We start from the raw sequence: 15,402 nt of genomic DNA, 5'->3' as shown, positions 1-15,402 counted from the left end.
AAATACTATTTAGTACACTAACCTGGAGACATTCTAGGTACTCTGGCATCTTTAAAATTGAAATAGTATGAGACAAATAAAAAGCAAAAAAAAAGTTCCATGTTTTCATTTCCAAATGGCCTAAGTAATCTTGTAATAGATTTACTTATTACAGTAAACACCAATAATCAATCTCTCCCTCACCCCCAAACTCATTATTTTTTTTCCTTTGCATTACATTTCCTTTGCATTTCCTTTGTATATTCAGAAAATTTACTAAGAAACAGAGCAAACTTTGTAACAAACTGCTTGAATTCTGAAGGTTTTGGTTTATTACAGAAAGTAAGATTAAAAAGGCTCTAGGAACAATTGAAAATAAAACAAACTATAGGTTATTTACTAAAATGTTTCATTCTATCATAGAAAAAAGTGCAGCATACATTAAGATAAATACCTGATTGCTTGGCTTGAAACCTACCAGAATATGCCCTTTGAAATAGTGAACTTTATATTCAAGTCTAAGTCTATGTTAGCACTGTCTTATGAGCCTATCGAAGTGACTAAGTCTATCACTATAAACATCCGATATTACGTCAACAACAAAAAAGCTGTTTGCAAAAGGAATGGTGTAAATTAAAAGAACAAGAAATTCATAGTAAGTGTCAAATTTTGTAAGAGGAAAGATCTGATTTAAAAAATTCTGCTTTTCAAAGTAAAATGACAGGTCACTCTTATGCACTTTTACTTTTAAATGGTAAATGATTTTTCTCTCCAGACTACTCTGGAAACCACAGAGCTAGATTTGTGATAAAATATATTTGAAACATTAGCAAATATGTTAAGAGTTAATTCCATTTTGACTGTTAACATACATGACTCCAAATAAACTACACGGCCACTCAATAGTTTGACTGGCAGACCTTAGAGAGCATCTAGTTCAACTTGTTCTCTATAAAATGAAGAAACTGAGGCAGAGAGGAGTTGTGACTCACTCAAGGTTTCAGTTTTGTGCCCAAACTGACAGTGGAATGCCAATGTTTATGATACAACTAGGTCCACTGTCCATCCTAAGAGCTTTACATTCAGTTTCTGTCATAATTCACTTTACAGTGTGGTGCTCAGACAGTCCATTCACTGGAAATTATTAACAGATGGATGACTTTTGTCACCACTCTCAAAGACTGACCACAGACTGAAAAGGCAACACCACACATTTCCCAGGCATTACTCATTTTTATCAGCTTGAAAAGTTAATCGAGGTGAGAATCATTTTTCTTATTTGGATAAGGCACTCCCTCCGCAGCATAACATTCAGTAAGGCTAACGCAAATAAAGTGATATCCTCTTTCTTCATTAACCTCCAAAGGGTGTATAGCAAACCACAGACCAGCAATTCTCAACTTTGGGGTCTCAGGATGCTTTTCCACTCTTAAAATGTATTGAGGAAACCAAAGCACTTTGGTGTATGTGAGTTATATCTGATATTTCCTATATTAGAAATTAAAACTCATATTTATTTTAAATTGTGTAGAATCAGTCATTATGTGTTAACATAAACATGTTTTATGAAAAAGTAGCTATACTTCTCAGAACAAAAACTTTAGTGAGAGGAGTGGCATTGGTTTACATTTTTGCAAGTCTATTGTCTGCTTAATAGAAGACAGCTGGATTCTTATATCTAATTCTGCATTCAGTGTGTGGTGATATGTTCTGGCTCAAGTATATGAAGATCTGGCCTCACACAGATATGCTATTGGAAAAAGGGAGAGCATTTTAATGGTCTTTTCGGATAACAGCAAATATGATTCTTTGATACTACACTGAAAATTGAGAATGAGTAGTTTCTTAATGGTTTCAGATTCCACATTACAGCTAACCTTTATCAGTGAACTTTTCATACACTATTACATTAAAATTCATTGGTCTATCTTTTATTTTGAATGAATCTTTTACCAGTGCATGATTTCTGACTTCATGAACCTCCTCGAAAAGGTCTCAGGAACCCCAAACTATACTTTGAGATCGACTAGAAAACAGTTGAATGGAGAGTTGAACCAAGAGATGAAGGCTATAACGAAATCTACAAGCAGTTACGCACTGCCTTGATCCTTTACAACCTTTAATTCATTCAACATTCCCTGGAATGGGGCATCATCACTATAAACTACAAATCAGGCAAAAAGGTTGGCTTTTGGTCCAAAAGACACAAAATAAGAGGCCAATGAGGGAGACTGGGTAAGGTTAAATTAAACATTATAATATGTAGACTGAAATCTAGAAAAAGCTCTAAATATCCTCTGATCTTTGAGCCTTTATGCAGAGAATGATAAAAACAAATAGATTTGGGTAACATTCACAAGGAAAAGCTATAAAGAATTAGTAATCTATAAGAGACTTCAAATACCATTATAGCTTTAATATTGACGTTTTTGGAAATCACATTAATTATTCAAAATACCACCACATATGTAAACAAAATGAATCCCCTCCGACTATATTAACACATATAGAGAGTTTTGTAACACTCAAGAAGAGACATCAGTGCCCACAAATGCAGGGTGAACTCAAGGTCACTGGTTCATATTAATGTTTAAGGCTAGACCATCAGGAGGCACTTCATGAGTTGAGTGTAAAAACAACAATTAAAATAGTACAAACAGGATATAGAACAAATATCAGAGAGAATTAATTATTTTAGCTACTATACCTCTGGTCTTTCTACCAGAAATATCATTACCTAGAGCAACAGCCTTCAAAACTAAAAGCATAAAGTGAAATGTAGTAGCAAATGTATGGTGCCTAACCATAATTTTTTTGTTAATCAGAGAATTTAATCAGAAGAATTATCAACAAATATTTAACTATGTACATAATACTTCTTTAAAATTATTTTGTTGACTTTCATATAATGTAGAGAAAGAAAACTAAAGAAGAAGAAACTAAAGATTGTGAAATACTAACAGTTAATTAGCAGCAATGGCTAAAATACATATAATATATACTACATACCAGGTGATATTCAAAGTGCTCATAAATTAACTCAAGTGTCTTAACTGCCTTTGAGATGGGCATTATTTAACCCCCTTTCTACAAAGAAAAGTAAAGCCCAAAGAGGTAAAGGGATATGCATAGACACTGGAAGCAATTCAGTGGCACAGCTGAGACACAACCAGGGTAGTCATGCTCTTAACTACCAACCTACACTCCCTCATGCTAACTCACTCATAAAACATCGCTTAACAAAACGGCAACATCATGTGCAAAATTTCCTTCTCTAAAAGTTCAACAAAGCACTAGCAGGAGAAAATGTCCTGAGTTTGGTTCTGGTGAAAGTTATGGTATCTCTTGACTTCTGTTAGTGTTTTAAGTGAGAGAAGCAGTGTTAAAATATAATGGAATAGCTTGTGCCATTGAGAACTGTAAGAACATACCTTTTATGGAATGTTTGCTTCCATAAAAGTAAGAGGATCCAGGTCTGAGTAAATGACAAGTAAAAGAACGCACGAAGTCTCTGCTCTTGGTTTGGGGGAATTAAAAAAAGACAAAATAGAAGGAAAAAGACATAGGAATACACGTAAACTCTATACCCTGTTCATGGGATGCACAGATTTCCCTCAAAATAAAATTTTAAGGAAAATATCCATATTTTCCTAGATGCCAAAGGAATGAACTATATCTAGGAAATCTATTCTTTATATGTTCAATAAAAGAATCATTTATTACAACCATGTAATAAAAATAGTACTGAAGCAAAGTCCAATGCAAATATTCATTGTATAACCGAGAACCACCCTTTAGTCATACCTAAAACCTCTTCCTTGTTTTTCTATATACAGTATGCTATCTGCAACAAGGAAAGCCAAGAGATATTTTACAGTAAGTCATGTGTGTCTTCTGCAGATCTTAAAAGTTATAAATATACCAATTCAAAACTGCAGCGACATATTTCACTTCCAATTAGTAAGAAAGCAAGACTGTCCGCTTAGTAATTTTAGATGTGCTGAGTCTTTAAAAGCCCTCTACAGTTAAGGAAATGATTTATTTCTATTGAAAACCACAACTTACATACAATTAACCCAACTAGAAAAGAAAAAAGAGGGTGGGAAGCTTGTGGGTAACAGATTTGGGGCTCAATTTCATTTTTCACAGCCAATGAAGAGAACAAAGAAAGCTAAGGAAAAAGACTAAGACCACGAGGAAACTAGCTTAAAATAATGTTAGTGAACCACAATACAGCTAGAGAAAAAATATCTAGCACTAGTCTGCTAAAGTAAACACAGTAACAGGCAGCAGAAAACTTTTCCCAAATACCTACAACAGGCAATGTGGGGGTGATGTGTATGAGGTGGGAGTGGAAACACCTACATAGGCTCCTTCAAAATCAACATAAATATTTTCTAAGAGATTTTAAAAACTTTTTGTTTCTATATTTCAAAAAAAGTGGTAACATTATACCGAAGAGCAGCGGGGAAGCACTAAATGACCATCCTGAAAATATGTATAGAACAGTAAACTGAAATGTGTTTAAATCTGTCACAAGTAAAGATAATGCTAACCTTCAACATTTTATAAAGTCGTAATTTTCCAAAAAGGAGGAAAAGCCAACTTACCTTGATACATTTTCTGGAATGTATTCTAGGACTGGATAGCCATCACTTCTTCTAGATGACAGGTCACCATGTGATTTCCATGACTCCACTAATGTATTGACAGGGGGAAAGGAACTCAGGTGTTGGAAAGACTGGTCTCTAGACGATCGTGATAAAGAGATTGTACCTTGAGCACCAATCCTATAGTGAAAGGACTGTCCACCTGAATTCACACCAACAATGGCAGAGGAAGGGATGCTGGCCTCTGGATAATAGCTCCCATCATCTGGTTCTTGTTTAATCCCCATTGGGAAGCTGCTGCCTTCACAGTTACCATCAAAGCCGGGCACAGGTGGCCCTAAAATTCCTGATAGAGAATAATAGTCTTTATCATCCATAAAGGAAAAATATGAGCCATCCATGAATGGAAATGGATTTACTGTGGGATTCCCTTTAAAAGAGGTGCCTGAACATGAATGCTTGGTTGATTCTTGTTTTATTGGTACTGAGAATGGGGAATCAGAATTTATTTTGCTATTTCCTCTTAGACACGAGCTGCTAAAAGCTCCATCTGGCTCTGGTTTTATGTACTGGACGATGTTAAGCTGGCCAGTCACACCATTGGAGATGGCATTCTCTACTTCCTCAGTCTTAGGAAAGGGGACCTCTTGAGCACCTTTCTCGTGGGTGTCTGGACTAGGAACCACCTCCTGGGCTGCACTGGATCCCAAAGGCATGCCTGAAGCAGCGTAGCCGAAGGCATTGTTTACAGGGCTACAGATAGATCCCACAGTGCTAGCAGTTGGGCTGGACAGCGTGGATCTGTTATTTGTGTTGGAAGGGCTGGAAACAGAGCACCTTGAGTTGTTGATATTTGCAGGGCTAGACATGGAGGATCGCAGGGTGGCATTGGGACTGGAAACTGGAGACTTTACACTGCAGTGACTTGGAGGGCTGGAAATTGGGGATTTCATGCTACTTAATGGACTTGAAAGAGGAGAGCCCACGTTGCTGACGTGCGCTGGACTGTGCGACCTGGAACCTCGACTCTCGATATTCGGGGAGCACGTCAAGGGAGTCCCCTGGGTGATAGGGCTGTGCACTGTGAAACTGCCAAAGCTGGCGGAGGTGGAGGACACAGAGCTGATTCCTGCAGGGCTGCAAACTGAAGACGTCATGTTCAGGGGGCTGCACACAGACGGGCTCTTCTCATGACAGGTGACAGGGCTTTTAACAATGGCACGCATGCCGCCACCATTCACAGGGCTCCCCGAGTCAGACATAAATGGTCGCAAGGGCCTGCTCATGCCTAGAGTGGAAGGACAATGGCCATTTTCTTTGTAAAATTTTACCAGCTGTTCAACATTTTGATAAATTTTTGCTGGACTCGTGCTTCCTTGTTGGTTCTGCTGATCATAGGTGTAGTCGGCATCCCTTATGGAATCCATGTATAAGCCCATGGACTCAGCTACAGTTGCTGAAAGTTCCTTAGACTCCAGCTCGGTTTTAATATCAGATGTTAAAATCCCAGACCGATTATTGTCTTGCTGAAGGCAAGGGAGTAGTTCATGTTTTTCTTTGCTGCTTCCTTGAGTACTGTTGTTTGGAATAGCACCGGAAACACAGCTTACGTTGACAATCTCCATGTAGTTATTCTCATCAGTCCTCTCTGTAGGTCCCAGGGAAGGACGCTCCACAGCCTGAGAAACTTGACCCCACCGTCTTTCCATATCTAGACCTTCAGGGAGACTGTGGTAGCCTTTGGTCTCCATAGCTAACGAATAAATTTATATTAAAAAGTTGAATTAGACTCATTGATAGCAATATTATTCTAAATAACATTCTAATATTGCAATTGCTAAGCTATAAATATTCTACTTATTTTAAGCAAGGCTTTAATACTACATAAAAATTGTTACCTTTTTAGGTGCTGATATAACTTGTCCATAAGCCAGACTAGAAGAAGCAATCATATAAAACTATTTTGCACCTAAAATAACACATTTGCTATAATTCAATATTTAGAGTTCGCAAAGCACATGTACAAATGTTAATCCTAGGAACTGATGAGGCAGACAGGGAGGAAACTGAAGACTCAGTGAGGTGGGTGACTTGCCCAAGGTCAAAGACATAATAAGTGACAAATGACATTTAGGTTTAAAACTAAATTTTCTAACTCCAAAGTCTTTTGAATATTTTGAGCATATGGAAACTACTTTTCATATCTAATACATGGGCTTATTAAAAATAAGGAAATCCAATTTATGTTACCATTTCCCAAAAATAAAGTTATTGGGTGAACTACCACAGGAAAAAACAATTTAAGAATTATTTTTAAAATGATAAGATTTTCTTAAAATGGATTAGTGATGAAAATAATTTAATCTCAATTCTGAAAAGTAAAAATTCATATATCCTTATTAACTAAGATGGTCCATAGCGCAGAGAGGCTATATGAAAACTTGGGAATATCAGAACTTTCTTCACTGTCTTTCAGTACTGGTGAGAACCAGACCTAGTGGTACCTCTGCTAAAAAAATACTCCCAACAGACAGTTTCATTCTCAACAGTAAATGGAGGAAGTTCGAGATGGGTTCTGACAACTTACATGCTCATTCATTCAACAAATATTTACCAAGTGCCTGCTACATCCTGGGCTTACAACCAGTCATTGAATCTATAGTGATAAACAAAACAGGCATAGTCCCCATCCTCAGGGAGCCCACGTGATATACCATCATATCCACTAGCTCTCTATATAAATTCATTTCATCAACGGAATAATTATCATAGGCTATATTTATATAATTTTTATGCATTAGATAATTCCACGTAATATTATAAGCCTTTCACACAATATTAACTTATTTACCCTTATAAATAGCCCTCTAAGGTTGGTAAAAGCATTATCCAAATGATAAAAGTGGGGAAACAGAGGCACACGACACACAGCTAAGCAGCAAGGCTGGAATTTGATCCCATGCCTCCCTCTACACCAAGGTTATCTCAACATTGGTACTACAGACATTTGGGGCCTGACAATTCTTTGTTGCGGAGAGCTGTCCTATGCATTATAAGATATTTAGTTTACTCCTGACCCCTACCCACTAAGGGCCAGTAGCAACCCCTCCCCCCCAATTATGACAACCAAAAATGTCTCTGGACATTGACAAATGTCCCTAGGATGAAAAACGACCCCCGAAACCCCCAGTCCCATTGAGAACCACTGCTCTAAAAATTAAGCCATCCTCAGTAAAAATTTTATTTGTACATTTTTATATGTAAAACTCCTAAAATCATTATGCATGCATTTTTCAAATCCTTTCAGTTGTATAAACAATCTATGACCCAAATAAAGGTCCTGATCTAAAAGATGCAGTTTCTGCACTTCTGTGCACAAATATTACTTTAGGCTTCTCATCCCTTTCTCCCCTTTGCCACTCGCTAGCTCCATCCTCCAAAGCTTTCTTTCATTATAAAATGAGACTAGGAAGTCCTTTTTCTACAGAATATATATTAATAAGGAAAAATAATTATGACTCTACCAAATAAATTGACAAAAGATATCACAAGGCTCTATAATAAAATTTAATGTTTAAATTGTCTGCGTATTGTAATTACCTCTTACTTTTCTGTGTTCTACACAGAACACTAGATTTTAAGTTTTCAGAAAGCAGAAACTTTATAAATTTCATTACTGCAGCCCAAGCAGATAGCATAGTGCAAATAAAAAATTTTGAACTATTGTAATCAATACTCGACAATGTTTGAACATTAAAATCTACCAATTATGTAGTCTACTTTTACTTAAAGAACATCATTCTAGAAATTTTTAGTCATAAATCAGTCACAAAACACTGAAAAATAAATGAAATTACAAAGGTTGAGGTGGTTATCTGGTAATTCTAACCAAAAAATTTAGTGTGGCAAAAAGCCAAGTGGAAAAAAAAAAAAAAAACATATGGCTTATATGGTTATTTCCTATTTTACTGAAAAACCATTTAGTCATAGCCACAGGCTGACAAACACCAGTAAACATTATGTGCTTCTTCAACTTCTACCTAAAAATAATCTCTCCTCCCCATATCAATAGATATATAGCTGAAGTACAGATATTTCAGCTCCAAATTCATTAAACATCATAATAAGCATGTCCATTCATGTTCAAGGCTGAACACCTTCTGTGTATTACCCTCTTCCCCCAAACCCTGTCCCTAAATCTACATTTCCTGTCTTTGTAAACTGCACCACCCTCTACCCAAATGCTTGGAAGTCACCCTTGCCTAGGGTCACCTGTACCAAAAGCCTCCATAGGCTCACTGTTCTCCACATCCACACCTACATCCTCATTCTCTACCCCATAGTCCTAGGCAACAGGCCTATCTACCCTAACTCTGAAGAGGGATCCCCATACAAACCCCTCTCCAAAACTCTATCCTCCAAATCATCTTTTGGAAAAGATGACCACTTACTGCTTTTTTAAAATTTCACAGTGTAAATCTGCGTGTTCAACTCCTGGGCAGTTCTACAGTGCAGAAACCTGCTTTAAATCCAGCATTCCCTGCATAATTTAGCCACTGCCCCTTTTTTCACAGAACATCCACTAATATTCTGAGGGATGCTTTTCATCACTCTGCCCTAAAACAGGAGCCATATCTCAGATTTATGAGGCCATATGTAGATCTGAAGAGAATCTATATGGGAGGTGGCTGGGGAAAACAACCTTAAAGCACTCTATAAGCAGCACGTTCTATCAGCTAACATCATGCAGCTGATCGCAACTTTCCAAGTCCTGTTTAGCTGACCTTTAACTCCCTCAACACTAACATAAAATAGCCTGCATTTCACCGCGTTATCCACAGGGCTATCACTAAAGAATTTGCAAAAGGCTTTGCTGAAATCTAAATTAGCTTTAAGGTATTCGCCTCATCCACCAACCTAATGCACTTCTCAACATAGAAAATATAATAAAGGTTGGCAACAGTCAAACACAAAAGAATGGAGGACATCTAGCATCTGCATGGCTTCCACTGCAAACCTTTTTAAAGATAATATTTTTAAATAGGTTTATTGAAGCATTTTTTACTGCATTCTCCCCATTATTTTAATTCATCTTCTCTGTGAACAAATGGATCAGGTTAGGAATTTATTTCCTATGTTCTCCAGGAAACCCAGGTTGTCCTTTTGGAATTGGCATAATGACCATGGCTTAAGCAGAATTTTAGTCAACTTGAACTTACTAGTGAATACTAAAAATATTAGTTGATGAATATGATTCTCATAGAACTTACTAACCAGAGAGTAAAGTTTTTGTTATTTTTTGTTACTAACATACGAGATACCAGTATACAAATCTAGCTTTTATGAAACCAAACTTGTCTCCCTTATATTGGGGATTATAACTGAAACCTTCTTGCAAAAATGACAAAAACCCTTAGGGCCCTTTAATTTTCACACAAATGGCCTCCCCACAAAACATGAAGAAAATTTCATGTCAGAAAAGTAAAGAAAGCACTGCTAGAAGTTCTACTTTAATCCCTATATAGGCTTTTAAGTACTACTATTGTGGAGGAAAAATCTGACTAAAATTTTATGTTTTACAACCTGTGTTAAATTGCCCTTTTCCATAAGGAAGTAAGTTTTCAGGAATATTAACAAACATTCTTACAAATTTGTATTTTATCTGAAAACACTTTCACTTTTAATATCCCCCCAAAACGCAGTCCTATTTTAAATGCTTCGTTTTCTATAGTTATTTCATTAACATACAGCATCATAAAGACAGAACTTAAGAATTTCACAATTTTCACTGGTTGCATAGTTGTAAAAGTTTGTTGTATGTAAAACTATTTTTCTGTCATTCCCATTACAGAATCATTATTATGTTCCCCTCATTTATAGATGAGGGAAATGATAGAAACCTGTCAAGGTCACCTAAGAAAGCAGAGCGGAGGAACCAGTTAGAACTGAGCACACCTGATTTCTATGCACTCACCTAATTCACTTGAGCCACCTGATCTTTCCAAAATCTCCAAACTATTTCTCCCTTCAAGGAAAAAGCTCCTTTGGATTTTTTAAAACTTCTCTCCTCAAGCATTTTCATGATAGTACGCCATGAAGTCAAACATAAAATTAAAACTTCACAGCACTACTTCACAGATGGAGAACGCTGTTATCATTACTATGTTAATATCATCAATAACAGCACCTAGAGAAATGGCAACACAAATGTTAAACGGCAATTTGGTGCGCTTGAAATTCAGCAGCTTCAAAAACTTGTGTGCTTTCAGTTTTCCTAACTTCTATAATAGTTAAAACCGGTAGTGCCATAAACTACTATGATTTAAATCTGGTCTTTTAAAATTCAGTAGGAAAAGCTCTGCCCCTAAATTCAGCAGAAGGGTACAGATGCCACCAAAAGAAGCTTAATCCCTTCTTTCCTGCCTTTAGAATTCCAACTGATGCCACAGAAAGTAGACCCTCTCTCAGGCGTTTCGTGAATATCATGAAACCGGGAAACGCATGAATTTCCAGAGCCCTTCCATACAGGATCTATCAGGATCTCTATCTCCTTCAACTGCCCTTAATAAGCTACACCTCTAGCTGAGACTTGGGTGCTTCCGCAATTGATATAGGAAAGAAATATTATTCAAACATCCTTTAAAAATTGTACAAGGCAAACAACCCGATATTCATCCTTGGAGAAAGAGACGGGTGGTGGTAGACCTCCCACTGCCAAAGGCGGCCGAAAGCTGCTCGTTAGAGGGCATTTCTCCAAAGTGGCCAAACTTTCCCAAAATAGTCCTCTGGCGGCCAAAGGGGAGAAAAAGTGGAAAACCAAAACAAAACAACAAGCACACAGCACCATACTGACTGTGCCTCCGGATTACGCAGCCACTTCTCTCTGCAAAGTGCACGCTCCCGCGCGGCGGCCGCACGCCCTCGCCGGCAAGCGGCGCCCCGCCGCGCACCCCTACACACCTGCCTCGGCTGGGGTCCGTCTCTCGGCGTCTACCTGTTGCAGTGCTTGTCAACGCTACGACACTCCTGCTGCGGAGCCCCCCTAAATCCAACCACATCCAGGCCAGCGAGTGCAGCTCCCCTTGCAGTGGGAGAGCCCGAGGCAGCAACGCTCTTGCACCCAGGTGACTACACGGGCTTCCTCCAAGCAGCCTGAAGTTGGCTTGCGTCTCCCTAGTCCAATGACACCCCGGGCGCGGAGGGGCGGAGAGGACGGGGCAGGGCCAGGGGTAGGGGCAGGGCCTGGGCGGGAGAAATAAGGAGGGAGAGAGGGAGAGAAGGCGGGCGAAAGCCCGGAGGGGGAGTGGGCCAGTTCCAGGGCCGGCCCTTTTAAAAGCGGGTCACATGTCCAGATACAAGTTCAGGTTGCTATCCTGCCCCTCTGAGCCCTTCCCATTGGCCCAGAGGGAAGCAAGGCTCCACGCTGCCCGGGTCAGGCGAGCTTCTCATTGGTCAATGCCGGCTGTCAGTCACCAGGGCGACATGACTGATACAAAGTTGCTGCGACACAGCCTGGACGCGGCAGCTTCCTTAAAGCCGCAGGAGCCGCGGCGCTTGGGGTGCCGGGCAGCAACTACGACACTAGGTACCTTCCGTACGCTGTCCCCCGACCCCCTCGCTCGACAGCCTCCAACTTGTTCGCGCCCACCTGGCTCTCCTCCTGGCTGACCCCAAGATATCAGAAAAGACGTGCAAAGTGTGGTGACGCGGAAGAAGTCGGTTTTTCCGAGAGCCAGTCAAGGTGTTGTCCCCTCACGCTCTCCACCTGCAGCGCCAGGTGAGAGGCAGCCCTGGCCCAGGCACCGCCCACAGCGTCCGCGTGCAGGGAGGCTTCACGCGACCCCGGAGGTCTTCTCCACGCCTCTTTCCTGGGTCTTCCGAGTAACCTCTCAGCAGATCAGCCGCAGCGTCCGCTGCCAGCAATCAAAAGGATCACATTGCCACTCGATTTGAATTTCCTTGTTTTAACTGTGCAGGAAAAGCGGGTGACTTCAGTACGGCCAAGCCTTTTAAACAGAGCCTCTCACCCCCACCCTCACCCACCCCCAAGAAAGTGCCAGAGTCAAGAGCCTCTGCTCTCCTTCCTTATATTTTTTGTTGCTGTATTTACTACTTTAGGATTGGATTTTTCCACTAGGTCATTTTGAAAGAAAGCTTACCATTAAGGATATCCACGTTATAATGGTTGGGAGGGGTGCACATAATTGGGAGACATATACAAGAGGGAAGGAACCAAACTGTTTTCTAAGGATCCAGCCTCTTCAGGAATAAATTTCCATTTCCCCCTAACCACCCTCACCTCGACTCTTCTCCCGGTCACCCAAACGCTGTAGGTATTAAGCAAAAAGATAGGCTTCTTAACTTTGATTTCTAAGGACTTTGAGGCGCCGCGTATGAAAGCTCGGTGTTAGGCTCTCGGCTGGCTCGGAGTCGGCATCAGTGACGTACACACCTAAATCAGGTCCCTAGCCCTCGGCGACCCAAAGCCCGGTGCCGGCAGCTGTGCAGCCTCCCATCTCACCCTTGCCCCGCACCCGCGTAAGTCGGAGGGAGGGCGGCGTTCACCCTGTGCCCAAAGGCCCTTTCTCGCCTTACAGTTAATTAAGCTTCGGAATTTCAGACCCTGAACGCAAGAAGAGGCGAAATCCCAGCCGCTCCAGGTAGGGAACTCCCTGGCTGCGGGGGCGACAGTGGCAGCGTGGGAGAACTGGTCCAGACCCCCGACTCAGGTGTTCGGCAGTCCCTTCCCTGCGCGAAGCGGCCCCCGGTACCCCGGCAGGGCTGGAGTCCCCAGCGAGTGTCCCAACTTTCCCGCGGGGCCCGCCGTCACGCGCGCTCTCCCGGCCCGGCGAGCAGTCGTGCATGGATCGCACCCCGGCCGAGTGCCGGCGGCGGGCAGGAGAGAGGGGAGTCCCACACTTAGCGCCCCCGCACGCGAGGAGGCAACGGCTCAGCCTGCGCTGCCAAATTATTTATTATCAAAGAAATGGACGTGTCTGTTTTACTAAGTTTTTACCTCCTTTACAGAGAGCCGGTCTTGCCCTGGATCTCAGCTTCTTGCAAAATCTAGGTTAGAACCTTGCAGGCACAGGCGCTGCGATCGCTCGCTCGCCGGCCGCCCAGCACCCCTGCCCGGAGGTGGCTCGGCGGTCACCTATTCTGCCCGCAACCCACCTCGGTTGGCCAACCCGCGCCTCTGCGCGGATCCTGCCTTCCCCAGGGCTGCCCCTGCGCTCCCCAGTTCCCCTCCCGCTGCTGTCAGCGCAAAGTGACTGTCGCTGCACTCACCTTTTCTAGGACATGGTGGGGAGGCTGGGGCGCGGGGCGGGGGGTTGGGGAGCAGGGAGACTCCCGCCGCCGCCGCCGCCGCCGCCGCCGCTGCAGCCGCCACCAGCAAGTCCAATATTAGCAGATCAGCCGTAAGGATGGAGAGGATGGGAATAGCGGCAGTCGGTCGTCCTACTGACGGTGGGTAGAGCAATAGAGCAGTAGTGCTGTTACCCTGCAGGAGCAGGCGAGGCGCCGGCGCCAAATCGCGCTGGGGGGTACACGGGCGCCCGCCCGCCCCCAGCAGCGGCGGCTGGCCTCAGGCGGGCCCCTCTCTGTGGCTGCTGTTCTCCCGGGCGTTGACAGCGGCGACCCAGGGTGCCAGGGAAGTCCCGCGGGATGATCCCGCGCCGGCTGCCTTGCAGCGCGGCTCTCTTTGCCCCCTCCCCGGGCCTGGGGTGGCCAGTGACAGTTCGGGCGGTGGAGTGCGCGCGCGCGAGTGTGTGTGTGTGTGTGTGTGTGTGTGTGTGTGTGTGTGTGTGTGTGTGTGTGAGGGGGCGGCCACAGGGGGAGCCCGCGGTGCCGCGGCCCCCTCCTCGGGTCACACCCTCACCAGTGGGAGGAGGCAGCAAAGCGTCCAGCCACCAGCTGGTGGGAAACGGGGCTAGGGGTGCCGAGGACCTTCACACCCCGTCTACTAGCAGTAGGAGGCCAAGGGAAAACAGAACCCCAATGCACGTAGCCCCCTACTCCTCCCCAAGGTACCCCCAAAGTCTAGCCCTGACCTCGCGCCCCGGCCTCAGGTGCAGTTCCCACCCGCGTGGGGCGGTGCGGGCTGGGGACCACGCGCCGGTGGCGGGAGGGAAAAGTTTCTTTTCCCGCTCCCTAGCTGCCCACCCGGGGAGGCTGCTCCTTTCCTCCCTCTCTTGGGCTCGCTGCGCCTCTGCCCCACCCCCGCCGTGGGGGGGGGGGTGTCTCTGAGGAAAAGCGGCGTGTTTGAGCACGGGGGGTGCGCGGGGAGAGTGGTGAGCAGCGGCGGCTACCACTGGTACCCCAGCTCTCACAGCGGCTGAGAAGCAGACGGCGGCTGGTCAGCGGAGCGAGCCGAGAAAAGGGACTGCGCGCCAGGCCCCCTTTCCCCTCGGCTAGCCGAGCGCCGCGCGCCCCTGCGTCGCCCTGCGCGCCCCCGCGGCAGACACCTACGCAGACGCGAAAGTGAAAGGGTGGGGGTGGGGGGGAGTGGTGACTGAGCCCGGAGGGCGGCCTGTAGCGCGCGGGTGCTTGGCGGGGGCGGAGGATAGACCTGTGACCCGTGATCGCGGGATTCTCCTCCCGCTGACCTGCGAAGCCACCGTCTCGCTCCTGAGCCTCCCTGAAGTCCCAAGTCCCCTACCCCCCACTACAACGATCACACAACGGGATGTGTGTGTGTTAACGCGCACTCACGTGTGTGAGAGATACGCGTCATCCCCAGACTCTTCCACTGTTACACTGATCCTTGGTGGAAGATTGGGGCGGGGGGGGGGGAGAGGGGGAGAGTTACACT

At 43.8% G+C, this 15,402-nt stretch overlaps 1 protein-coding gene across 2 annotated transcripts in view; it reads right to left on the bottom strand.

Annotated features, from left to right (window-relative positions):
• Nucleotides 1-11,920, bottom strand: part of NR3C2 (nuclear receptor subfamily 3 group C member 2) — a 316,684-nt gene extending 304,764 nt beyond the window's left edge. The window contains exons 1-2 of one of the 2 annotated variants that reach the window (XM_011359400.1): nt 11,550-11,920; nt 4,590-6,342 (exon numbers count right to left, since the gene is read on the bottom strand). In XM_011359400.1, the coding sequence (XP_011357702.1) occupies nt 4,590-6,340 (1,751 nt within the window). In that variant the 5' untranslated portion in view covers nt 6,341-6,342; nt 11,550-11,920. The remainder of the gene's footprint in view (nt 1-4,589; nt 6,343-11,549) is intronic. The other variant, XM_023530217.1, reaches the window with a different exon arrangement.
• Nucleotides 11,921-15,402: the final 3,482 nt, after the last annotated feature.

Source organism: Pteropus vampyrus, unplaced genomic scaffold (assembly GCF_000151845.1).
Source record: "Pteropus vampyrus isolate Shadow unplaced genomic scaffold, Pvam_2.0 Scaffold47, whole genome shotgun sequence".
NCBI classification, from domain to species: domain Eukaryota; kingdom Metazoa; phylum Chordata; class Mammalia; order Chiroptera; family Pteropodidae; genus Pteropus; species Pteropus vampyrus.
The sequence above is the reverse complement of the archived record's forward strand: the minus strand, read 5'-3'. Positions and strand labels throughout refer to the sequence as shown.